Here is a 25,444-nt window from a genome sequence, read left to right on the forward strand (position 1 = left end):
AATAATAATAATCATGTTAGAGCTGGACAAGGAGTAATTTAAACGCAATGGTATTTAAATTTAGCAACCTTGATATCCCTTAATAAATCCCTTAATATAATAAGTGTGGCTATGGATTGTATTGAATTGTATAACCCGTGTATTAAGAAAACATTCATCCGTATTCTCATAATAAATTTGGGATTCCTAAAGCAGCGTGTGATGATTCACATATATTACAAAATTTCAATAAAACGCAGTTTCTTTTTAATGAAGCATAATTGCTCTGAGCGTTGCAGTATGTTCACTAGCCAGGTTTTTTTCACTCAACAAAGCCATGTTATGTTTTTGTACGCTCAAGACACAAAGGCACCTGCGCAATAGTGTCTTATTCAAACTGTAAACATTTGCGTCCTGTGTTGAAATTCTGTCACTGTTGATTTTTCCAATATTTAGCAAAGACAACAAACTTAAAACGAAGTGGTTAAGGAAGACAAATGAGCCAGCGTCACATTGTGTAACTTAGCGGATGTCTTTTTAATGCAACTTGTCATTCTGTCGGTCAGAGGTCTGATATTTCACACACCCGGGATCCGATCGGCCAGGATACCTGGCTCGCTTCAGATTTTGGATCTCAGTGAGATGTGGACAGCGTGTGGGCACAATCCGGACGCTTTATTAACCACAAGTCTATTATCATTCCCCACACACATTCGCGATCGAGAGCAAAGGGAACAGAGGATGCCTGGGACACACAATAAAATGAAAAAAAATAATAGGGGGCTTTAACTTTGAAGAATTTATTGGAAAATGTATTTTTATCCAAGATGAGCTTTTCTCGTATCAAACAAGTCTATTGATCCTGGGAGGAGGAATAACCATCAAATTTAGTGGGGGCTTTTGTTGCATTCCAGCTCCATTAACCACAAAATGCTCGATCGCTATTCCGTCAGACACATCGGATCACAAAAGTTGCGTTGAAAGACAAGTGCATCACAATCACAGTACCGCATCACAATCCTTTCGGAAATAAATTGTCGGTGCGAATTGTCGTACAAACACACCTTCTTGGAGTGAGCGTTTGTATTTGAGTTCTCTCAGGATTCCCCAGCGCCATTTTCAGGCAGAGGGCTCGGCTGTAATCTACGATTCAATTTGCCTTTCTGAGGAACAGAGATTCTACCGCATCTTTTATCAGCGCTAATAAGCTCTCTACGCTCTGATAAGCAGGCTAACTTTATTTGAGGTGGATAGCACTGACATAGAGGACAAGGGCAGTCGTGGGTCGCATGAAGCGATGAAAAAAATGAATAGACCATCAGGGGTATTCGGTGCGATTGTATGAGTAGTCGGCCATGATACACGCTGGTATTTACTTAAATGGGGCTTGTGAATTATAGTAATTATTTAAACCAAAAAGCCCAGTTTTCTTTAAAGATTGACCCTACGTAATACACTTGATATTTCCCATTACAATTTATGTTCACCTCCCAAATAACAAGGCAAAGTAAGCTTCAAAAACAATGCTGCTGTTGCTCAGTTGAACACACGCAGGAGCTTCAGAGAAGCTTCGGCTACAGTGAACGATATTAGTTCTTCTTTCATTGCCAATAAAATTGGGATATATGTGTGAAATGGCTTTTCCTCGGGCATGTATCTGCTGAGAGCCCACTGCATATGGTTTTATCTCTTTCTGACTATGCTGAAGTAATACGCCCTTTGGTGGCGTGCCTCTGTGAGACTGCCGCGGTGTGACATTGATCGCTTCCACAGGAAATATTGGTAGATCTATTTTCATGGCGAGCAAACCATCTGCAGGGCGTGAAAAGAGTGCCTTGAGTGGAGAGAGCTAAAAGCTCCAAAGAGAGATAGATTGAGCCTGTACGTTCCTCCTCATTGCAAATGAAAGTGATTGATTCGGCCATTATTTTTCATAGATAATAAAATTATGTTTTTCTGACCCAAAAAAAATCTCATTTTAGGACTTCTATTAACGCTGTCTGGTTTCAGCTGTCTGTGCAGTGCATTCTCATTGCGGATCATTATTTGGATTAAACAAAATCTCAGTCTACAGGAATCTTTTCATTAAGGCTTTCACAGCGTAATCTTAAATTAACCATCATCCCATGCTTCATTATAATGTTTTACTCTTACTTGCTTTTTTCTGTGAAATCTCTTGTTGGGGACCCAATTTATCCTCTTTCCAATTTTTGCCAAATCCAAAGGGAACTAATCTTTCATTACAGATTCCATTTTGCCTGCATTACTAAAATATGCCCGTTACAGTTGGACCTTTAAATCTAATGGAGGCGGCAGCAGACTTAGCTGCCATGCCAGCAGCTCCGTGACGGTGTGCTCGAGCTAAGTGCCAAAGTAAACACCCACAGTGGTAATGCTCACGTACTGATGCTGCCCATCTTAGCTTAGCGTGTTAGCATGCTGACATAGTTACCACTACTCACAAGGTGTAATGTCGAATTATTGTTATTGACAATATTGCTGAACAAATAAAATTAAACGGGTCATTATAATACGTGTAAGAATTAAAATAGAAGACAAGAGGAACGGTGCCATTGGTTGAATAGTTACATGTCACACTTTGGTCGGGAGAGAAAAGAAAGCTGAGGCTGATCGGAATGTCAATAGTTTTGCAGGTGTTTTGTCATAAATCACCTTATCACCCTGACCCTGAGACAGCGTTTAAAAAAATTATTAACATTGACCCTGAGGGGGCCATGATGCCATACAAAATGCCATAGAAATCCATCCAATCCAGCCGTTGAGGAATTTCAGTCAGCATCAAAGTGGTTAGTCTGAATCAGAGTGACTTTGATATGTTTTGGTCATTCTTTTACACAAAACCACCTTATAAATGGCATTATTTTTGAATTTCTTGTTTTGTAAGTGGTCTTCGGCCTAGATGTCAAGCTCACCTCTTTATCAGCCAGCAACATCTGGTCCCTCCGCTCTGTGTGCAGTTATGTTGCGCTTGCTAGCACCACAGCTTGCAGCCCTATTAGCGCCAACAAATTTGTTCTTGACACTAATTACAGCTTCCCGGTAAGCTGTGCAGTGGGCCAGACAAATGAAAGGCAGCAATCTCCTCGTCACCGAGGTCTTTTTGTAAGCACCAACAGTGACAGGTGTGGGGGAAGAGGGAGGAAAACAAAAGGATCATATTCAGGCGGTTGGGTTAAAGGTGACCTCTTGGAAGAAGGGAGGTTACCCAGGGGCAACGTCCTTGTGTCTTCATAGAGGGCTGACGGAGAAAGAAGTCAACAGGAGGTTCCGTGAGCCATTATGCTTCATGCGTCACCGGAGAGGCGATTTCGCTGCGTCAGGATCGGCCCTCCTCCTGCTTGCAGCCGTGCTGCTAAAGATCCCCTCTTTTATTTCAGGCTTTTCCTCTAACAGGCTTTTATAACCAACAGTAACAGCACCTCACGATGTCATGATGTTTTCTCACCGCGGTCGTTGTTGAGAACAGTCTGAGTTTCCTGGTCGAGGTTTGGATTCCAGTCTGCGAAGGTGTGAAAGGATCGTTTGCTCAGTGCTTGCTGAGGAGCAGTGATGCACTGTGACTGTGCAAGTGTCTAAAAATGGAGCAGTTCCCCTGCTGTCGAGGCACACTCGAACCTCCAAACATCCACTGTGAGGGCTAACGGTGGCAAAATGTTGACATCGGTAAAGGGCTCACTCACAGGACGTACCGCTTTTGAGTTGTCAGGATGCAACTGCCGGCGAGGAAGGTAGTGTGGGCGGTCCCACCAACGCCGCTGCAGATCAGTGAGGAGAGCAGCAGGCAGGAGGAACTCTGCAGAGCACACACACACACACACATACAGATACTACATGTCTGTGACTCCAGCTCTCAGCTATTGCTCTTAAGAGAAAAACTGAGAGGGATGAGGCTGTGTGTGCGTTTGAGTGTGTGTGGTGGGAAGTTTAGATCATAAAGTAGATGCTTTTGCTTGGATCTGGTCAGGGATCATAAGCCAGGGTTCAGGATGACTGCAGCATAAACTGGACAGTTGTGCTTTAAGGGGGGGGGAGTGCATGCTCGGCCTCTTATTTACAGCTCGTCTAAAGAGTCTAAAGAGTATTATGTCGTGCAAGGGTTGCGGACGTCACTGTGTTGTATTTTAGATGTCAAATGGGTTGGTTTTGTGACATTAGCTGGAGTCACAGGACGTTTAGCCAAAGCCTGTAAAGCGACCACATCTGGCACATGTGAATAGTGCTGATACCGTAAACGCCAACCTTCAGCCTGTCCAAGCACGGTAAAAACAAACACCAGAAATAATTTGGAAAGCACTTTTAATCCAAGGTCCACTGGATATACACACCGTACTTGAAATTTGGCTTGACTGACAGCGATACTTTGAAGCACCAAATATGGCGCGGTCGCGGCACAGACTCTTGGGGAGATTCCGTGCTACTCCCACGTGTACGTCCCTCTGCTGTATTTTGCAGTATCTTGTGACTCCCCACTCCCCCTGACACACGCGTGTGCACGAGAGTGCATGCACAGCTGCACTCATGCAAACTGCGCAAAGGCCACTAGAGCAAGTCCACCACAGAATTTGCTCCGAAAGTTGTCAGTCCAAGCCCGTACGTATGTGAGTTTGAGTGTTCCACACTCTCAGCTACGGGTCTATTTATTTCAGAGAGAGGGAGTTGCTCGAGATATTTATACTAACGTCCTCAGACAGCTTCTCTTCTCTTCTGTCTCTGATTCCCTCTGTTGACACTCGTCCTTACTGGATATCTTCCCCGCCCTCGTCTTGTTCGCAGAAACATTGGAGAGTTTATTTGGTCTGGAGATTGCTTTTATACTTTGTTTATAAATCTGCACACTGTCACACACACACACACACACACCTCTGATAAAAATAGATAAATACAAGCCGTACACCTTAAACCTTGCACATAGTGTTTTTTCAAATATGTCTCTATTCATCTGACCCACCATCCAGTCCCCTTTATTTAGCCTACCGGCCCAAACATGCAGCTACAAGTGAAGATAGAGCCAGTGGAGGGGGATTGAAACCTTTCAGGAGGATCCGTTAATTATAAATCTGTGTATCCATTTAAGCCAGAGAGAGAGTTGCATGTTTTCCGTACTAATAATTGAGAGGGATTGATTTTTGAGTAATGAATGCTTCTCCAATTCTATTTGAATTGGTCATTTGTCTCTGATAATCAGTTCTGGATTCTCTGAAGGTTCACTCCAATGGCATAGTGGTAAACAATCAATTTAGTTAATTAGAAAGAATATTGCAGAAACAGTGAACGTCTCAGCAGACTTCTGTCGTTTTTTCCGTGTGTGCATGCTTTACATGCTTATTTGTGTGATTTTCCACGCAGCACATAAGCACTCAAGTGCCTAACATGCAGCCGCAGCCCCCCTTTGCCCCACAGGCATCCACGTGTTCCATGTTCTCTGGCTGGCCTCACTTCCACACAGACATCGGAGAAAAGAATATCGCCCCGGTTATCCAGCAGCCCACAGTGAAGCGCAATGCAGAATCTGAGTGGTGCCGCTCACGATCATCAATATCTGCCTTGTTGATGTTTATAAACCTCACTGTGGCACAGTGAGTCATTATGGGGTTTGCTTGACAGGCGCATTTCCTCTCGACCCTCCTGCAGATGGCCGGCCTTTCTTTTCTCGTCCCGAACAGAGACCTCAGAGAAAAACGACGCCTGTGTCACACTGTGTCGATTCTTACATCCAGTCCATCCGTCACGAGTGTGAGGACGTGCTGTTTGGACGCAACGTGCGGCTGTTAGGCGCTGGACGGAAATGTGCAGATGAATTGGGAGGAGGAAGGGAAAGGAGGCAACGCTTACGGTAGCATTAAGATGGGACGCATTCATTACATGACGCTCGAGGCATAATTGCATTAAGCAGACTGTTTTTAAGTAGCGCGGTGAAGAGGAAGGGAGGGCGAGAAGAGATTGTTCGGCGATCAGACCCCAAGCAGGAGGCTTGAGTGTCACAGACACTTTTCATTAATCACAATCTGCCCCTGTGTGTAGAAAGTGTGCTAACACACTCAAATTGTAATTGATTTGCCATAACCACAATGCTTTACCAACCATTGACCGTAGTTACCAAGTATCAGAGATGTTGTTACATTAAACCATTGCACGTATCGGAATCAGAAGCCTTTTATTGCCACGTATGTCACACATACAGGAAGAGAGATTGTTTCTAGACAACTCTCTCTAGACACCCAGTCTTTACCGTGCGTCATGAGCTTAAATTAGAACCGACAGCTATATTCTACAGATGCAGGACTCTGGCGTTTCGTTTCTCGGCACAACTCGAATTGTCCTATTGTGCAAAGTCACTCAACATCAACGTCGCTCTTCTCTGACGGTCCAGAGGAATCGGCGTGTGCTGTGCAGTTCAGCAGGAGGTTTCCAGCCGCGTTCCTAAACCATCAACTAGGACCAACAAGACAAGTGGGAGTTTTGTCTGTTCCTCATTAAATGTTGTAGCGAGACAGTTGAATGAGACAGAGAAAGGCCGGGACAGTTCGAGGAACGTTGCCGCATCGGAATGTAATTCTATCTGGGTGCCGAGGTTGAAGCCGCTGTTGTTCATGTGGCAACTGTTCTTAGAGCCGTAGTGACATCAGTGTGGGGCCTATTGTCCCCAAGCCTAATTTAGCCACATAAACTGGCAGCCGGTGGATCTACTGCTGCTGTTTGTCAAGCGGAGGACACTGATGCCCGCAATGACATCATCTTTCAGATGCACAGGAAAGCTTTTAAACCAAAGACATGCACGCAAACACACACACACACACACACATACATGCATGCATGCATGCATCAGCAACCCGGCATTCAGGATCCCTCCAGGAATATCATCTTCTCGTGCTGCAAGTGTTGTCCATGTTATTTGTGTTACACTGGGGTCATGTTACAACTCAGCCAGTGTTTCTTCCATACTGGAGAAAAAAAGGAGCAGCCACAAACTAAAAGAAATCAAGATGTTATTTGATGCTTTGCAAGATATTGTGATTTATGGAACAGGGATAGATCCCACTCATTGAACCACTAATCCCTGTGTTACACCCTAGATTTCCATTATCTACCATTATTCCAAACACACCTCCCAGTTATGCGACCATATTTCCCCATTATTTCTGATGGACATTTCAGGAGGACTTTTCAGTGTAAAATCCGCGCGCTTGGAGGGCATGTGACTGGACTTAATGAAAAAGAATCAATATTTTACATTGATTGTGGGATTTTCTGTAAGTACGCTGTGCCTCAATGGGCCGGTCTCGGAGCATACATTTTGTATTTTAACTGGAGCACGAAGCTGAACAGTAAAGGGAGATCAACATAGGAAGTTAGAGGCTTTTAACGCCGCTCATTAGTACTGAGTAATGGGCCAGTCACTGAAAAACTGCGTTTATCCTCGTTTTCAATCGCACACATAACCCAACAAAATAGCACACGTACTTGTATGATCCTCACATGCACAATCATGTTGATACTGTATATTGATTCATACCTCCCTGTACTGTGTAATAAAGTCACATTTAAAGAGGCTCAGATCCCACAACAGTATTTATCATTTTAATGAAAGAATTCAGTAATTTGTTGTTCTATTTCTCATAATAAAATGTGAATGTATTCCATCTTGTAAGCCAGGGGCAGAGGTTCACGCTCATTATAATGTACATTATTGACTTTCTGTGTGTGTGTGTGTGCGTTCTGGAAGAGAGAGCTTGCTGTTACCTCAGACTTGCCCCAAGCGTATCAATTGTGTTAAGTTTTAAGTGTGGTGGAAAGGGTTTGGTCGCTCAACGAAGAATTACTTTGCGAGGCGTTAGCTCGACGTGCATCACTAGCATGGTGATACAGAAGGGACTTAGGTCCTTGTATGCATGTTAGAATGATGAAGAGGAAGAGCCGTCCTGCTGTTCGGGGGTAACTATAATAACTTGTTTACCTGGTACTACGCGGCTGACTCCACATAGCGGGAAAAACAGAACAGGACACCAGAAGAGACACAGCCAATTATTTTGACCTTGAGTTTCTCCCTCTAAGGCAGCTAAAGCGGCATCACAGTGTGGTGTGTTGTCCAACTCTGCTCCTACTCAGATTTGCAGGGCCAGGGCATATAAATGAAAAATAGAAGTTGAAAAAGGAGGCCAATTACTGCAAGGCTGAAAGCTGGAAAACTCGTAATAACTCAGCTTTTTCTCATGCTCAGTAAGAGCTGGAACGACGATCATAAAATATACATTACTTTTTGCCTTTTAAGAGACTGAATAAAGCTCATGCGTCCCTCAAAGCAACGTAATGCAACCAATATATTTGTATTTTTACATATGTGTAGACTAGGGTGGCCATTCGTTCGGCTTTAGGCCGGACAGTCCGGCTTTTAAAAGCCCCGTCCGGCTGCAGACACTCGTTTGTCCTCCTTTTGAGAAAATAACTAAAAAGGTCCGCCTTTTGACACATTACCTCCTTAGTTTAATACGTATTGGCTAAAAATGTGTGTCAAAATAAGTAATGTCATTGGTTATATTTTCGTGTATTTTTCGAAGAAAGAAGAAAGATTTGTTCGTTCATCTTACCCCCCCCCACCCCCCCATCACTAGTGTCCTCCTTTTTGACGTGAAGGAAATGGCCACCCTAGTGTAGAGGCTGTTACATCAAAAACAAACAATACCTGGTTTATCACGTGATTAAGAAGGAAAAAGCTGCTAAATGAAACGCTTAGCGCAGATGTTCCCCCCCCTATAAAAACTGACCTCATATGACTGTTTGAGTTGGTCAGTGTTTAAAGCAGCTTACAGATTTAAACGGGAAGATTGGGTCACAAGAGAAGGCCCCTATTTTACAGCCTTCCTTCAAGACAAAGAAGAAATGCCCCTGGCTTGCTTTATATTCATGATATAATTTATCTTTAACCCCACATTTGCTTTTTCTATTGTGTTTTCTCCCCTTTGGTCGTTGAAATGCGATAGCTCCCTACATGGTAGCAGGCTTTGTGTTAGTCTATGTATTAAGAAAGATTACCGGAACCACTCTTATGCCGAAGACGTTTTGTGAATTCTTATATCACAATATCAAAAACCTCTGAGCCATGAAAGTGCAGCTAGCCGATACCTGTACACACATATTGGTGGACATCTTTTGACCAACACTACTTCTCCACAAAAAGCAGTACAGACTTCAAAGAGCTGCTGATCCGCCGAATTTCCCGAAGATTTCAAGTTGCTATAGCAAGAGGCAACGTCCTCTGTAACCCTGGTGGTCTAAACGGACCAGACGCCCAGACCCTTTTCCAGTACCAGGCTCACAAGGACTCCTGATTGCATTAGGTTCTGAGGGAACGGCCTGGCACCATCAGAAGTAGCCTCCGATGGTCTCTGTCCTTTCTTTTAAGGTTGGATCCTCTGTCTCTGAAAGAAGTGAACAAATGTTAGAAGTTGATGTCGTCTTCGTCAACACGGCTGATCCCCTTCTCAGACCGCTAATGAAGCACCGGAGTTCCTTCACTAATAGCATTACACATCCAAGAATGTCAGGGTGTAAAGGTGTGCTCGTACAAATTGGATCGGAGCATAATATGCCACGCATCTTCCTCCTGAGTCTTCCCAGCAGCATGAGCACTGATTATTTTCTGCCCTTGTTTCTGTAATATTTTGTGCCTTCAGCTTTGTAGCGTCTTGTGGTCATTTTATCTTTGGTGTTGCAGTGACAGAGAATGTATTATTGTTGTAGAGCTGCACTCATACATGTAGATATTGCTGCACTCATTTAAACGGTTTAGAAGTGGTTTGTTCGACCGTTATCCGATGCCTCCACGATCACAGCCAACCAAAGAGCTGATTGTTATTTGGCGTCTTATAGCAGCAGTGCAGATGTTTGCCAACACACGTCTCAAAATGGGTATTTCCACATGAGGGGCACAATCTCTTCCCATCTTTTATTTCCCATGCTATTCTTTTTTCTTCTTGCAACTCCAAGCGTTTGGAACCCCCAGAACATGATGACCATGTTGTTATCAGCCAATGCATTTATCTTATTTCCCGCCGTGAGCTCCCACACTCGGCTGTAATAGCTGCAGCAGTGTAACTCACCCACGTTGAGAAAGTGTTGAGTTGTTGGTTGTTGGTGCTTCAACACCAGAGGCTCGCCTTTCACCCTTCCCGTGGTTTTGCTTGCTGAATCTACAGGGGGATTCATCCGATCTGAGGAGGATTCAGGATACCGGAGTTTCATTAAATATATCAATCACATTACATAACTGTAAACAATGAGCTTAGTTATAACATATATGCTAATTTCAGTTTATCTTGGGACTTTGAGACCTAAAAATCTGTTGAAATTGTCCTAACAATCATCTGTGTTTGTGTGTGTGTGTGTGTGTGTGTGTGTGTGTGTGTGTGTGTGTGTGTGTGTGTGTGTGCGTCTGGACGGATATCAAGTGTGTCCTCTTTTGGATTAATTAAAGGAAATCTCCCTTGAAGAGTGGGGGCGTCTCATCCTGGCCTTCCTTCTCAAGGACAGACAACCTATCAGTAATAACTGAGCCTCCACCCCAACCGACACGTGAAAATACCACCCACTCAGATGTACACACAAACACACACACACAGGCAGGCTTACCTCATTCTAACCCGATGGAAACAGTGCCGCTCCCAAGCCTGGTGATCATCACTCTCATTTGCAGGGGAACAAAGGCTGTGCATTGCTGATATTACAGCTCTCTTATCAGCGCTCCCCACTTTCATCGTGAAGCAGCACTCAGCTCAATCTCCCAGTCATTCATACCGCTCTTTTATTTATTTATTTTTGTTCTTTTGTTGCTCAAGGCCACTGACTACGATCCAGTCATTGAGTCATTACTAAAGTCGGCACAATGGCGCGAGTCAGAGAGCGGCATTTTTCACCGACAAAACAACCTGTCCAAAGCTTTGCCGGGCCAAAATCTCTTCTGATGTGACAGGGGGTTTTTTCTCTCTCCGCGATGACTGCCACCTGTCAGAAATGAAAACCGGGGATTCCGTTCACAAGTTTCTATGGTGACGGCGACAAGCGCCAACATGTTGTTGACACCATGATCGCTGAGCCTCTCTTTTTCCACACCAGCAGACGGCAACGTCAAGGTGTTGTTTGGTAATTGGGGTGAAGAGGGCCAAACTGAAATTACTGTAGAAAAAAAGGACTTCGAAATCGAGCGGGCCGGTGCGTGATCGCGAGCATTCGCAGTCACGTAGAGGCTCTAATGTATCAATCCACACGCAGAGGTCTGGTTTTAGCAAAAGTGGCTGTTTTCATGACCTCCTCTTTGCTGTCTGTGGGGCTGCTGCTGCAAATGTCTTGTTTCTGTTTGTCCGTCTCACTCATGAATATATTCATGGCAAACAGCATCAGGGTGAATCTCATTAGAAAGGAAACCCTCCGTCCGTGTTTTTCTCGCGGTCTACATAGTTTGGGTTCATATTTGCACCGGTTTGCCTGGGAAAAAGATATTAAAGTGCGTGTGTTTGTGGGATTGAAGCGTTGAAGACAGACAGTAATGGAGGCGCAGGTCCGTCCTGGGAAGAGACGCTGAATAACAATAGATCAGCCGAGCGCCGTTGGAGAGCTTTGCAACGCAAGCACATAACTTTTGGAGAAGTACAATTGAGATCGACACAATGTGCACGTTTGAAGCCAATAGCCAGCCAGCCACGTTTTTGGAGTGATGGTGTTCCGGGCAGATGCTGAATGCTGATGTTGTGCCCAATATAAATGAAGGGGAGGGCCATTCCGGAGCCATGATTGTGCTTTGTTCTTTATACTTGATTAGGATTAGCTGGCTCCTCTGCGTACACTCTTCCTGCAGTCCCAAACCAGACAGAGAAAGAAGTAAAGTGTGTGTGTTTTTTAATTATCTGCATGAAGGGTAGAGAGAGAGTAGCCGAGGGACTCGACTCGTCTTTTGCACATCAAAACTCAGGAGCTTGAAAATTGAGTTTTCTCACCGCCCCCAACGGACCTCCTTGCAAAAAAAGAGGGACGAAATCAAATTACAAAGTCATGAAAGGGCATTTCCACTAGTTGAATTCAGCTCCGAGGGAAGGAGGAGCGCCCTCTTGTGGCCACAGGTTCTCATTGTCAACCACTACATAAACAACAAAAGACCATTCAATAGGCATTTAAAGCCAATAAATGTGGTGACAAATAAAATGAAAAACACAAGTTTACCGTGAAATGCAAATGTAACCTCTAAGCTGTTGGAATTCACAATGGAGCTGACCGTTTTTGCTTTGGTTTCCCGTGTGCAAAGTGACCCGTCTTTCCCCTGAACTCATGATGTCAGCATCATCCCGCTGCTCACGGGGGGCTCCTGTGGATCACTCAGCTGGGCGGTAAAGTCACAGAGCCGCTCTCTGCTCAACATGTGCTAACAGTGCTGGGAGAGGCATGCCCGTGGTTACAGAGTTTGACTTAGGCGGCAAGGTGACAGATGGAGGTAGGAGTGGAGCCGGGAGGAGGAGGAGGAGAGAATGAGCGGGAGGGGGGGGGGGGTTCTCTTTTTCATGTGAGGGTGTCGAGAGCTGTAAGAGCTGGCTGAGTTCAGCTGAATGTGACGGTGTGTTTTGTAAAGAGAGAGGGATTGTAAAAGAGCAAGAGACATTTTTCAAGCATTTGGGCTGTATGTGTGTGTGTGTGTGTGTGTGTGTGTGTGTGTGTGTGTGTGTGTGTGTGTGTGTGTGTGTGTGTGTGTGTGTGTGTGTGTGTGTGTGTGTGTGTGTGTGTGTGTGTGTGTGTGCATATGTGAATCCTCTGAGGTTCTCCCAAAGTCCCCAGAGCGGTGGCAGGGAAGTAATTATTTATCTGACTACATTTCTGGAAAGCACCACACACACACACACACACACACACACACACACACACACGCTGCCTGTTCACCACCTTCCCATCCTCCGTCAGCCTCCAAGCTCAGACGGACGATGTAATCAGGAGACTCAGGGGTGGAGGAGCTTGTAACAGATCCTCGGCTGGCTGTTATCTGCATAGGAACAGACGAAGCTCCCGAGCGCCCGGCGAGTTGTTTTGCAGCACTCAGAGCATCATGAGGAATATGAACTGGTACGAGGTCCTGGCTGCGTGTTGCGTCGCTGCTTCTTTCCTCTGGCCTGTGGCTCTGGGGAAGTGTTGATTATGTGGCCTTGGCCGGATGATTAACACAGTGATCACACTTTGCGGTAATTACACTTAGCCCTGTTCAGTGCTCTCTCTCTCTCTCTCTCTCTCTCTCTCTCTCTCTCTCTCTCTCTCTCTCTCCGTCACGCACAAAGGCGTCATGGTGTCATGGCTTTGAAAGATTAACCTGTTGTGCATGCAGATGTAAAATAATCATGTGGTTGTAGAATTTGCACAATATTAAATGTAAATGTAAATTGACATGTGCATAAGTGTGTGGAGTGAACAGGCTGTATATCTGGTCTGCTTGCTGTTATCTTCTCTCAGGGGGAGTCAGAGGCATGTAGGTTAATAATGTTATCACGTCATGGGGGCCGAAGGCTCGTTCTCCACATTAACAGAAATATATGCACACGCTCACGCGTGCTTTTGCCACATCCACCAGCATCTCGGCGGGAAAGGACTTTGTTTACATTGTTTTCCTGTGTAAATATGCCTGGAATATCAGAAAGATGTAACGTGATGGTAAGACATTGCCAAAGCAATTACAGAGCAAGTAAGTAAGTCTCACAGCTCATTGCAAGACCTTACATATTTTACCTCAACGTGTGTTTTTTGGGATTTTTCGCCCACTGGGATTAGATTGCTGCTTCTTTTAAACTTGTAACTGGTTTTGTTTCAATGAATTTTGCTTTACCGTTTAGCTGTTTACCACGTCCGTCTCTCCTCTTCAACGTCATGTCTGCCTGCGAGTGCATAATCTCGCTCTCTCTGTTTTTTGTTTCGTGACGTTTGTGTTGTGAGAGTCACAGCCTGTGATTTGCCACGGGGCGACTTAAAGGGCAATACTGATGGCCAGATTGCAGGGGAAGGACAGAGAGAACCAAATACAGAGAGCGACAAAGATCGACGTGATTAGTTTTTCTGAAAGGTGAAAAGAACTACAAGTGTTGACCCCGCTAATCTGACATCAGCGGAAGACCGCTGTGCAACCACATACAAGGATGGACCGAGCATCAGTCATCTACTGCCGTAAACTGATGGCTCAAGGATCCTATCAGAGCTATAAATACATTCATCAATGCACTTGATTGAAAGGGAGAGTTGTGGAATTCATCACAAGGTTGAGCCCAGGAATGGGCTCGCTTGTGATGTAACGTTTATCATCGGAGGCTGAGCTTGTTGAGACCGTGAAATACGTTTATGTTTCAGTTTACCTGAGTGCTGTAATGCTGCGATGCAACGGGGCCTAAAAAAGCTGCGCAGGTCCGAACAGCTCGACGCTACCCGACGTCACCCCCCGATTTGCAGAAAAACATGCGCATTAATTTGACAAACAAAAAAAAAAAATCCCATATTTCGATTTGGATATTTTTCTTGCAGTTTACGTTACATTAAGACTTTAATACGTTACATACAGTTTGAGCTAAATACATCTGCTTGTCTTATTTGGGATTCTGGTCATTTGTGTAAAAGAAACCGCTCACTCGGGAGTTGTCGGTACAACTTTCTAACTAACAGTGTGCAATAGGGAGCCCCATGCTGACCCACGCGGCTGTGTTGCCGGTTTTAAGCAGGCGCATTTTTTTCGAATGCGGGCCGGGCGGATGATTGCACTCTATAAATATTTCATACTAGCCCACTTTCCTCCCTGTGGCTAAGAAAGAAAAGAAAGTAACGCAAACAAATATCAGTATAAATAAAGTCTGCAAAGGAGTGAAATGCCTTTGAGGAGGAAAGCGAACAGCGCAAGAAAAATGTGTTTACAAGAATGGGACGAAAAAAGGGACCCAATGAAGTTCGGTGAAGAGATCAGATTTAACATAGCGCAGTAAACCTCAGGCAAAGACTCCACCAGTAGAAGACATTCCTCAGTAATGCACAGGAGCCATTTTTATTTTATTTAAATTAATTAAGGTTCCTCTGTTTTTCCTCCTTGTATATTGTGGCAAATAATTAACACAAGCACTCTGGAAGCAAAGTGTGTGTGTGTGTGATGCTCCTTATGATAATTGGTTATTGATTAAGGTTCCATTCAAACGCTGTCAGCTAAATCATCCAATTGTTGTGTATAGCTGAATGAACCTCTCACTCTCTCTCTCTATACTGTATATATATATGATATGTGTATAACTGGAATGGGCTGAAACCCTCATGCCTCCACCGAACATACTTTGAAAGTGAGAAAGATTTTAGTGTGTAAAGTTTTGTGCTCTACAAAATAAACCAACAAGTAAAATAGTTTGTCTCTCTTGCTGTGAGGCACCTGAGAGAGAAATGGTGTTCATGCCGTGATTAAGGTTGCCGAGCACGGAGGGACCCGCAATCCAGTCTAAATGACTGATGACAAATTAAATTGAAAGTGACACATGATGGTGATGCTGCATCATGCACAACAAATGGGTCATATCAACTGCAATCACTGACTGCTCTGAGAGCTGTCAGAGATATTATGAAAAGCTCAATGCTTTTCTTTTAATGATAGGCCTTTGTTATTGTGCACTGAGCACCCTCTGGAGTTGCCAAAAATAGTTTGCATGATGGACGCTAATGCGTTTTTCTTTTATCAGATATTGCGACGTTACAAAAGAATGGGCACGCGTGCCGTGCCAGTTTTACAGGATTCAGTTAAATATGTTTTGCTATTTTTCTTTTCTCTCCAGTGCTTTATTAACTCAGTTACATTGTCAATAGACTAATGGCTTCAAAATTGTAATGACGGTGGCATTCCTGCAAACCTAGCTGAACCTGGCAGGAGCTGTTGGATAAGACAGTGGACGAGCACCAAGTATCACATTCCCCCTTTGCTTTTATCTCTCTGTGAAGTCCTTGGAAAGTAGCCATAGAAAAAGGCATTCAACCAGCAGAATAATGACAGAGTGGGAGGGAAGATGTCTCTTCACTTTTTTTGAGTAATGATGACTCCCTCTAAAGGTTTGCGTATTCAAGTCATACCCTCAATATTCATGGCTTATTAATCTCTCTTAAAGTATGTGTGCCAGGTTCCCTGAGAAGCCGTATTACATATCAATTCAATTGTAAAATTAATTGCAGGTTACAGCTTGCTAATATAATTTGTAGAGTCAGAGTTTGCCATTTGGGACATATTCTAAACCCTTTCCAGCATATACAGGCATTGGTCTGGTAGGTCAAATTAAACATATCAAACAAAGTGTGTCGGTTGATTAAATTAACACATTTTTCTTGTTCTTGTTATAAAGCTTGCAAAAAGCTGTGTAGCCAAGTGACACCCAACACGCATGCATATTTTTGCATTCAATTTGAAAAGGTACAGTCTCAGAAGATGAAATAAGTCTGGGGATCAATCCACATTACCATAACCATAATCGCCTGGATTGATTTTCCGGGAAAGAATTATCATATCTGAGGAATGGCTCAATTTGTCCAGCACAAATTGATGACACAAGGGGAAGTAGAGAGGATCAGTGAGGACCTCAGAGGTGGATAACGGTCTGTAAGAGCTCTGAGCGAGGAGATCAATAGGAGCCACAATGTGATGTGTACACAATCAATAGCTTGCCCATAGCTGTGCCAATGGTGGATGGTGGGTTTTTGTCTTCTTCCAAATTGCACCTTTTTTTCCTCAAACCAAGGAACGACGGGGATGCAGGCGAAAGTAGGGGTGTCAATGTGCGACCACGGGCCTGTCACTGATGTCAGGGTATTAGTGGCTCCATTGACTGAAAGGAGGGGAAAGGTGATTCTCACAAGAGAGGTCCAGAGAAGAGGCTCAAGAGGGCTCTGAACACAGTTGCTCCTTTGTCCTTTTTCCTCTGGATGAACATCATACCAATAATAGGCGTTTGATCTTGTTCAGGTCTCTCGGGGGATTTATTCTTGAGGGGGTTGTTGGTGGACGGTTGTTGTTGGTGGACGAGGCGCGTCCACTCTCTTGATGCACAAAAGATATTCCCCCAAACTGCTGCCAACACTTTCACTGGAGCTGTTTTTTAAAGATGTCCCTTGAGGTATTTGTCCAGATGGATTTTCTTTTGTTAAGACATTCGTCAAGGGATGTATTTTTTTTCCTGATGAATTTTAAAATGTGCTCACGAGTAATGAACAAAGTATTCAGGGAAGTACTTAGAGAGTGTAAAAATAAAAGTCCTGTGGCATTGAATCATTTTCTCTCTTTCTCAAACCCCCTTTCATGATATTTATTCTCAAAGTGAAGCAGTTTTTGCAGCAGCTTCATTCCAAACAGTCTTTGCAGTAGAATTGTTGGAACAAGAGCACCTGAATATCCACATCCGCATTGAAGACATCATATGAAGACATTAACCTCTATTCTGCATCCTTAGGTCAACACCTCCACCTGCACAGGGAGGATAAGACGATATTTCAGAATGTAAATCCTTTCTAATTATGAGACACGTCTGGAATTTAGTATTTAATTTAGCTTTTTATCTTTAAATGGGCCAATTTGTATTCAGAGGTTGAAATGCCAGTAATCTCCTTGAACTGTTGTTCAAAATCCTTCCCCAGAGACTTGAAATTGTCTGGTTCAATGAAAATACTTTTCTCTTGTCTCCGGTAGTTCTACTCTGCCGGGTCGCTTTCAGGTCCACTGGCTTGGCTGCTCTCGTTTCCCTTTTTGTTTGACTGCATCGGCTGCCACACTGAATGCCACCACACATGCAAATCAGGGGCAAAGAAGACAAAGAGTCCGGGTGATGCATCTTCTTAACTGCTCCCACTCAATTACAGCAGGTCAACGCAAGCCACCTCAGGATTGTTCATCCGTGTGTTCAAAAGCCATTTGGGTGCTGCCCATGAGCAAGGGATGCATTGGTGTGTAGGAAGGTGAGATAGCATGGGTGTGGGTCAGGGAAAACATTCATCACTTTCTCGCTCTGTCTGAGCGTGTTAGTGTTGAAATCAATCTATTCAGCTGCCCGTAGTGCAGTTTTAGAGCGTTCACTTGCTCCAAAGTGTAGAACAGCAGAAGATGGACTGTCTCTTCTGAGCCAGGTGTGAATTTGATAGTAGAATAGTTGACCTCTAAACAATGAGTGACCTTTAGCGTGTGTTTTCATAAATCACCTTTATTCTTATACCTGTATCCAAAGTACACAGCCATGCAAGCAACGCAATTTACCGCCTTGTAATCCTATAAAGCGATCGCAATCATTATCTCATGCTGGGAATGTACTCTTCTACCTTAACACATGATGCCACGGTGGTCGTAAGCAGGAACGCAAGCGAAGGTGCTCTGAGCGAGTGGCTCGGCGACAGGGGGCGAGCCTTGAGTGCGCTTGCCAAAATGTTCAAAGGGTATGGAAACTGTGTGCGTCCTTACTGTGACTCCAGTCTCCAGGCCCAGGTTGCCTCACTTCACCGCTAATAGGTTCAACCTAATCGGACAGCAGCATTCATTTAGTGATAACACTTCCTCTGCTGAGCCACGACGCCCCTTGGCTTCTGTTGCAATCTTTCTCAATCCTTTTTCGCCTAATTGAAGGATTGAATTGTTTTTACATCTATTTCAGGTGTTGCAAAGCGTGTCAGTGTTAGCTAGAGGCTCATTTAAAGACTACAGAAGTGGCTGGACACGATTCTTGAGCTTCATCCCTGTGTGATATTCACTATTATGTGATATTTGCTGGATTTTGAAATTGTCACAGGACACACACACTGACTGTCTCCAGCCTGCACTGTGTGCGTTTATGTAAGACAATCAATGTTCTGTAACTTGATGCAGTTTGTGATTAGCATTCAGTGTGCCTCGTTTTCCTATCTTGACTGAGACCTTGTTCATTTGATTTTGGTTTCATGTTGCTTGGGTCTTAGAGGCCTTTGCTCAAAGGATTGCAGATTTCTCCATGCACTGGTTTTCGGTTGCTTGTGGTGGTTATGCTACACTACAGCTACGGTGTGTAGGACAGTGAACCTTCACCTGCGTGGGTTGAGGCTCCTGGCTGAGGAGAATTGAGCTGTGGGAAAAGGGCATCAGCTAATCCCTTGTAGGGATATATCTTTACAATGGCGTAGGGTAGAGGCACAGACTACAGAAAAGAAGGAGAGAAGTACTTGTCCCTGTGTATTAACAAGGCACATATACTCATTACATAACATGATGTTACAGCCAAACATGCTTATATAAACTTGTTTTATAAATATCCAATCCCAGCATTTATTTTTATTTATTTATTCCAAAATTTGATACATTTTTTCGTCATTTTTTAAATGTATATGGTCCTTTGTCCATTCAATCAGTACTATGACAAGCATTCACATCAATTATATTATAGGCATTGCAATTTTTATTTATGAATTTTCTTCAATTAACTCCCCAGAGCCATCACATGCTGATCGAGGACAACAAAATATCAATATCTTAGGAAAAACATTTTAAGACTCATTCCTACTATGCTCTTACAATAATTCCAAATCATCATATTTTTCAGTTTTTCATTATGACAATAAAAGTCAAATCATACTAATATGTTATTCCTTCTCTGTTCTCTCCCGTAGTTTCTAGCCATCATCTCGATCCTGTTCATCGTCCTCTCCACCATCGCTCTGTCTCTCAACACCTTACCAGAGCTCCAGGTCACAGACGAGTTTGGCCAGGCCAACGATAACCCCCAGCTGGCCCACGTGGAGGCCGTGTGCATCGCCTGGTTCACCATGGAGTACCTCCTTCGCTTCCTGTCGTCTCCCAACAAGTGGAAGTTCTTTAAAGGCCCGCTAAACGTCATTGACTTGCTGGCCATCTTGCCGTACTACGTCACAATCTTCCTAACGGAGTCCAACAAGAGCGTGCTGCAGTTCCAAAATGTGCGCCGTGTGGTGCAGATATTCAGGATCATGAGAATATTGAGGATCCTGAAGTTGGCCAGACACTCTACGGGCCTCCAGTCCCTCGGTTTTACTTTGAAGAGGAGCTACAATGAACTGGGGCTGCTCATTTTGTTTCTTGCCATGGGCATCATGATATTTTCCAGCTTGGTCTTCTTTGCTGAGAAAGATGAAGATGCCACCAAATTCACCAGTATCCCCGCCTCATTCTGGTGGGCAACCATTACTATGACTACAGTGGGTTATGGTGACATTTACCCTCAGACTTTACTTGGAAAAATTGTGGGTGGGCTCTGCTGCATTGCAGGAGTGCTGGTAATTGCCCTGCCCATCCCTATTATTGTCAACAACTTCTCTGAGTTCTACAAAGAGCAGAAGAGGCAGGAAAAGGCCATTAAGAGGAGGGAGGCTTTGGAGAGAGCCAAGAGAAATGGTAGCATAGTGTCAATGAACCTAAAAGATGCCTTTGCCCGCAGTATGGAACTAATGGACGTGGTGGTGGAAAAGGGAGAGGAAAAAACCTCCATGGACAACAACCTGTCGCCGAGCCGATGGGGCAGCTCAACCAGGCACGCCTCCTCAGAGACTGACCTAAAATCTCCAGCTAAAGGAAACCTTGAGTCGCAAAGTTCCCCTCATCGCTTAACCGTCAACACCACTGGAAGTCCGCCGCGGACCAACAGGACTCCACAGCACCTTAATGCGCAGAAACTGGAGGAGATGTACAACCAGATGACCAGGTCTCAGTCCTTAACCAACCTCAACACTACAAGCTCCATGAGCACCCTGAGCACAACCATGACCGCCCCTGTCTCGCCTAAGAAATACGAAATCCCTGAGTTTACGTTGAAAGAGAAAATAGAGCTGGAGATGAAGGAGGTCCCATCCTCCTTTCCAGATAACGTTGGAGGCTGCTCAGCGGACTTTAGAGAACAAGAACATGCCGGGCACTGTCGGGTCAGACACCCCAGGGCCCCGCCCCATCTTGATTTAAGCCAACTGAGGGCCATTGATGAGCACACTTTCCTTGGCGCCATGCGCAGAGATGGCCTCTATGAGTCCGTTCACCCAGGTGACGGATTGAAGCTCCCCGTAGAGGAAGGGGAGAGCTTTAACAGCGCTGTGGAGAATATCCTGAGCTCTCCACGAGGGAATAACCCGCTGAAGGTCAACCTCACCAAGACCTCTGCTGAAGGTCCGCCGACACCGCCCAGCACTACCTCTCCCGGAGACATCAGCTCCAGCATCCTGGAAGACGACACCCCAGAGGGAGAGACGTCCCCGCTCATCCGCGGTGCAGAGGAGGTGCTCCAAGTCGCAGAGGAGGAGACCTGCCTGTTGGCCCCTAAGAGGCTGGTGGTAGACACCCCACCTGGCGATGAAGATCAAGCCACAGAAAACCACAAGGAGAAGCACCGGATGGAGGTGGCAGGAGCTGCCGTTGGACCAAAGTCTCCGGCGGCAGCACAAAATTGCACCCAAGGTGTGGTCGGGGCAGGCGGGGAAGTCGATGCCGACAGCAACCAAAGTGGACACAAAGTAGAGAACCACATGTTTACAACCGATATCCACCTGATACCCGGGGATGGAAGCCTCTCTCCGATTTGTGAAACCAGGATGTGATGGTAGGAGAAGCTCCGAGGGACAATGGACCCACTGCAACCTCAGCCTGGTGTGAGAGCAGGAGAGGAAAGACAAGGGTTTAGTTGCAGTGAAGGATATTTTTGCATGGCATGACAGGTCCCTTTTACTTGTGTCGTTGTGTTTTGCTGAAAGAGAGACTGCAGTGCTCCGTGCAGATTTGAGAATGACCCTGGGGCAAACAGTGGGCTCAAAGAGGAGGCTCTTGAACAACAGCGAGAGTTCATCAACTCGTGTTGACATTTCGGTCCTCCCGATGTACATAACGGTGGTCTCCTTTTTCTAGCAAAAGAAGGAAATGCACAGAGGGACTTATCTGTAAAAAAGCATGCATTTAAAAAAGACAGATATTTTACGGTGCTTAGTTTGCTGAAAGCGCTCCACTGTAAATACTAGGACATCTAAACCAATGACAATGCACAGGGAGGTATTGGATAACTGTCACTGAAGGTACAACTATTTGTAATGTGAAAGGGACAGATGGGGGGGGTTAGAGCCCCCAGACTGGGTGTTGCATCGTAGCGACCTATAAAAAAAAACATATCATTACCTTTTGTGGAAATACAAAGTGTTCCCATGATGACCCTGTAACCTGTTTTATCGTGTGAAAAATGGTGTATGAAACTGTAATGTTAACATTATTTCTTTTGGTTTTCATAACAACTGTTGAACTTTCCGTTGAGCATCAAATATTCAGTTTTTGAAAAACTCCACTCCGAACACGCCTGTAGTTGCCAAACATGTATGTAACTAGTAAGGACAGGTACTACTGCTACTTAAAATATGTATTACGTGGTGTCAGAAGTTGCAACAAGGTTTGACATGTTTAGTTCCTTGTTCCAAGTCTTTTGAATCAAAATCACAAAATAAATCCTATTTATTCCCCGACATCATATATATACATCTTAAAGGGGTTTTAAGAATAAATTATGAAATACGTAGGTCTAGATCGGTTGTAAAAAAAATATCTACAGTAGATTCCATACCATAATTCCATAAAAAAGGGTTAAGACTATTTATTTATTCAGCACACTAGATCTGGTCATTAATACACACACATATATATAAATATATATTTTTTACTCCATAATTGTCTATTTTGGCAATTTAAAAGCGATAAAATACGACACAAAATCCTAATATTCCTTCTGATATCGTTGGACCAAATCAAGCACATTGACAAGATTTCATCTATCTCCACTGCATAGTAACATATACAGTAAAAACATGCATTATGACGGTAGTCATGGGTTCTGTTTTCTTTTTCCATATGGTTTGTTTACCTGCATCGTGTTCATTGTCCAATCCTCAGCGCCCTTATGTTGTTGTTGACATTTTTTCAATACTACTGCAAGTTAATCCCATTCTGCGGACAAGTTTAAGGCATCTTTTTTTTGTATACCCTTAGTGTCTTGGACTGTTATTTATTGTGTTTTATTGTGAACAAAACTATTTTCAGTCAAACTTAAACCCAAAGGAGTCCTTTTTTTTCTCTTTTCTTCTTTCTCGCTTTTCTTTTACACTGACTGAAATATCTGTTGTATGTTGCCTTCAATTCCAATTTTACTGCTGGAATATTTATTTATCATTTCAGCACGACACTTGGATGAGTGTACTAGCAGTGTGTTTGTCAAAGCCACATAAACCTAAATGGTACTGACAGTTATTGTGTTATCAATTTCTTTGTTGATTGTTTTTCTTTCTTTTTCCAGATTATTATCATGTTTTTGTGTTCTCACAGAGAGGTGTGGAATGTGCAATACCGCATACTGCAATCTATGCAGGCCAAGAATTGTGGCACTTTATTTTCTGTCTATGCGATTTGTAAGTGTACAGGCAGAAATTACTTGTATTTTTCAAATGTTATATCTTTAATACGAGGCAAAACAGTATTACAACTACCATAATCTCAACAAACAATGCAAATGAGAATTTGACTTTTCCTGTTTCGTATTAAATGGCTGGCATCTTAATGGCAGATACCAATGGACCTCCGATTTGATTATCTGTGGGAACACGGATCCAAATTGATCCCTTTGGGCCTTTTATATTGCTGTTAGATTTACATAATCTAATAAATGTCTGAGGAATATATTAAGATAATCTAATTCCAATGGCCACACAAAGGATTTTATGTTTTTTGTGAATTGAGAATAATTCTATTTTTTCTAAACCAAAATGGAGCACGACCACAATTTCCTGCCATATGGTGGTTGAAATGATGCGTGCCTTTTCATAACACTGCTGTTTATGAGAAGGTAGCAAGTCATTTTGCTTTGTTCATATAGCACTGTACAGAAAATTCTAATTTTGTAGGAGAAATCAGGTCTTTATGTAACACACACAAGTAATGTTATTGAGTTCTCAGGTTTTCTATAACTGATGTTCTGATTGGATAGATTTTCCTTTTTTTTTCTTTAACAGCTATTGTCAAGTAGTTACTTCTGTACTTTTTCAAAAAGGTGATGTTGTCAAATCCACATTGATGTCTTGGCTCCCGGAGTAAGGAGGAGCGGCAATATTTCTCCCTCCTCCTGGGTAATCCGTGCACCACCATTCAGTACCCCCCCCCCCCCCCCCCCCTCAGTCCTCAGTCCTCAGTCCTCAGTGATTCCCAACAAAGGCACAGCAGTTGGTCTGTTAGAGTTTAGGATAAATAGACAGACGGGGAATGTCTAACAGACCATATACATACAGGAACAGATCCCTCTTGTCACCAAAATGATTTCCCAAGCTGACAGCACTTAGCGTCCAAGTCACCGATCAATGGGTGAAAGGAAGGCCAAGATTAAATGAAGCCGTCGTGGTTCCATCATATCGGTGATCAGCTGTGGTCCATATTTTATTTGTGTCCGTGTGCATACTGTGAGCCCACATCAACATAATTTAACTTATCAAATATTCAGATTCTTTGAAACGATTGATCCCTCATTGGAAACCCAGATTTTTTTTCCGTTCTCCAAAGTAAAATGCGGGATCAGCGTTAGGTTGAAGTGATTTTGTTCTTTTGCTACCAACTATTTTTTCTGTACCTGTACGTTCACTTTAACATATTTACTTTCATCCCTTGTTTGTAGTCATCCCGTCTTCTTGTGATAGCCTCAAGTTATTCTTCATTTTGACAGATAGAGAGACGAGGGATTTTGGATTCATCAGATGAATTCCCTCGGGATGATGTTTGTGTGGATACTGAAATGAATCCTGTGAGCTGACAGGGAAACGACGGCTCTGTCTTACTGTCTAACAGTGGTATTATCCTCTGTGATGGAGTGGAAAGGCTGTGTCTTTATTTTCTCTGGGAGAATGTGTATCGTCTGTGTCACTCATACGTGCTTACCAAACCCTGCTCCCTGAAATGCATAACGCTTCATTGTTTCTTCTTAAGTCTCTGTGTATTCTGCCTCTTACGGTTTTTGATTTCTGTTTTATGTTCAACTTTTAGAGAGCATCGTCATTAGACACATTCTGAGCTGCGGATTGTTTCCGTATGAAGCAACGTCATTGTAGGCCTATGCATGTAGTAGTCGAGAAGAACAATTATGTGACCACAGAACACTTGGTTCATGTATGTCGACATTTCTGTAGAGCATTGTTCCCCATTACGTCTATTAGCATATGCAGAATAACAAATAAATGTGTATATAACTCATGTGTTTCTGGTGTTCTTTACTTTACAAATGAACTAAATAGCATTCCCTGCATGCATGTTGAGGAACCATTGCATAGAATGCGACAAATATATCAGTTTTTAAATACATTGATTGACACTGTGTTTGCAGCAAGAAGTCAGACCACTCAGCAACAATTGATCAGTGCAGAGAAACACATT

The 25,444-nt window shown here is 43.7% G+C and overlaps 1 protein-coding gene across 2 annotated transcripts in view; it reads left to right on the forward strand.

Moving 5' to 3' along the window:
* kcnb2b (potassium voltage-gated channel subfamily B member 2b) overlaps nt 1-25,264 on the forward strand; it is a 66,934-nt gene extending 41,670 nt beyond the window's left edge. For both annotated transcript variants that reach the window (XM_040167639.2, XM_040167638.2), the window contains exon 3: nt 19,648-25,264. In XM_040167639.2, coding sequence (XP_040023573.2) covers nt 19,648-21,597 — 1,950 coding nt within the window. In that variant the 3' untranslated portion in view covers nt 21,598-25,264. The remainder of the gene's footprint in view (nt 1-19,647) is intronic.
* The last annotated feature ends 180 nt before the right edge of the window (nt 25,265-25,444 follow it).

Source organism: Gasterosteus aculeatus, chromosome 21 (genome assembly GCF_964276395.1).
Source record: "Gasterosteus aculeatus chromosome 21, fGasAcu3.hap1.1, whole genome shotgun sequence".
Taxonomy (NCBI): domain Eukaryota; kingdom Metazoa; phylum Chordata; class Actinopteri; order Perciformes; family Gasterosteidae; genus Gasterosteus; species Gasterosteus aculeatus.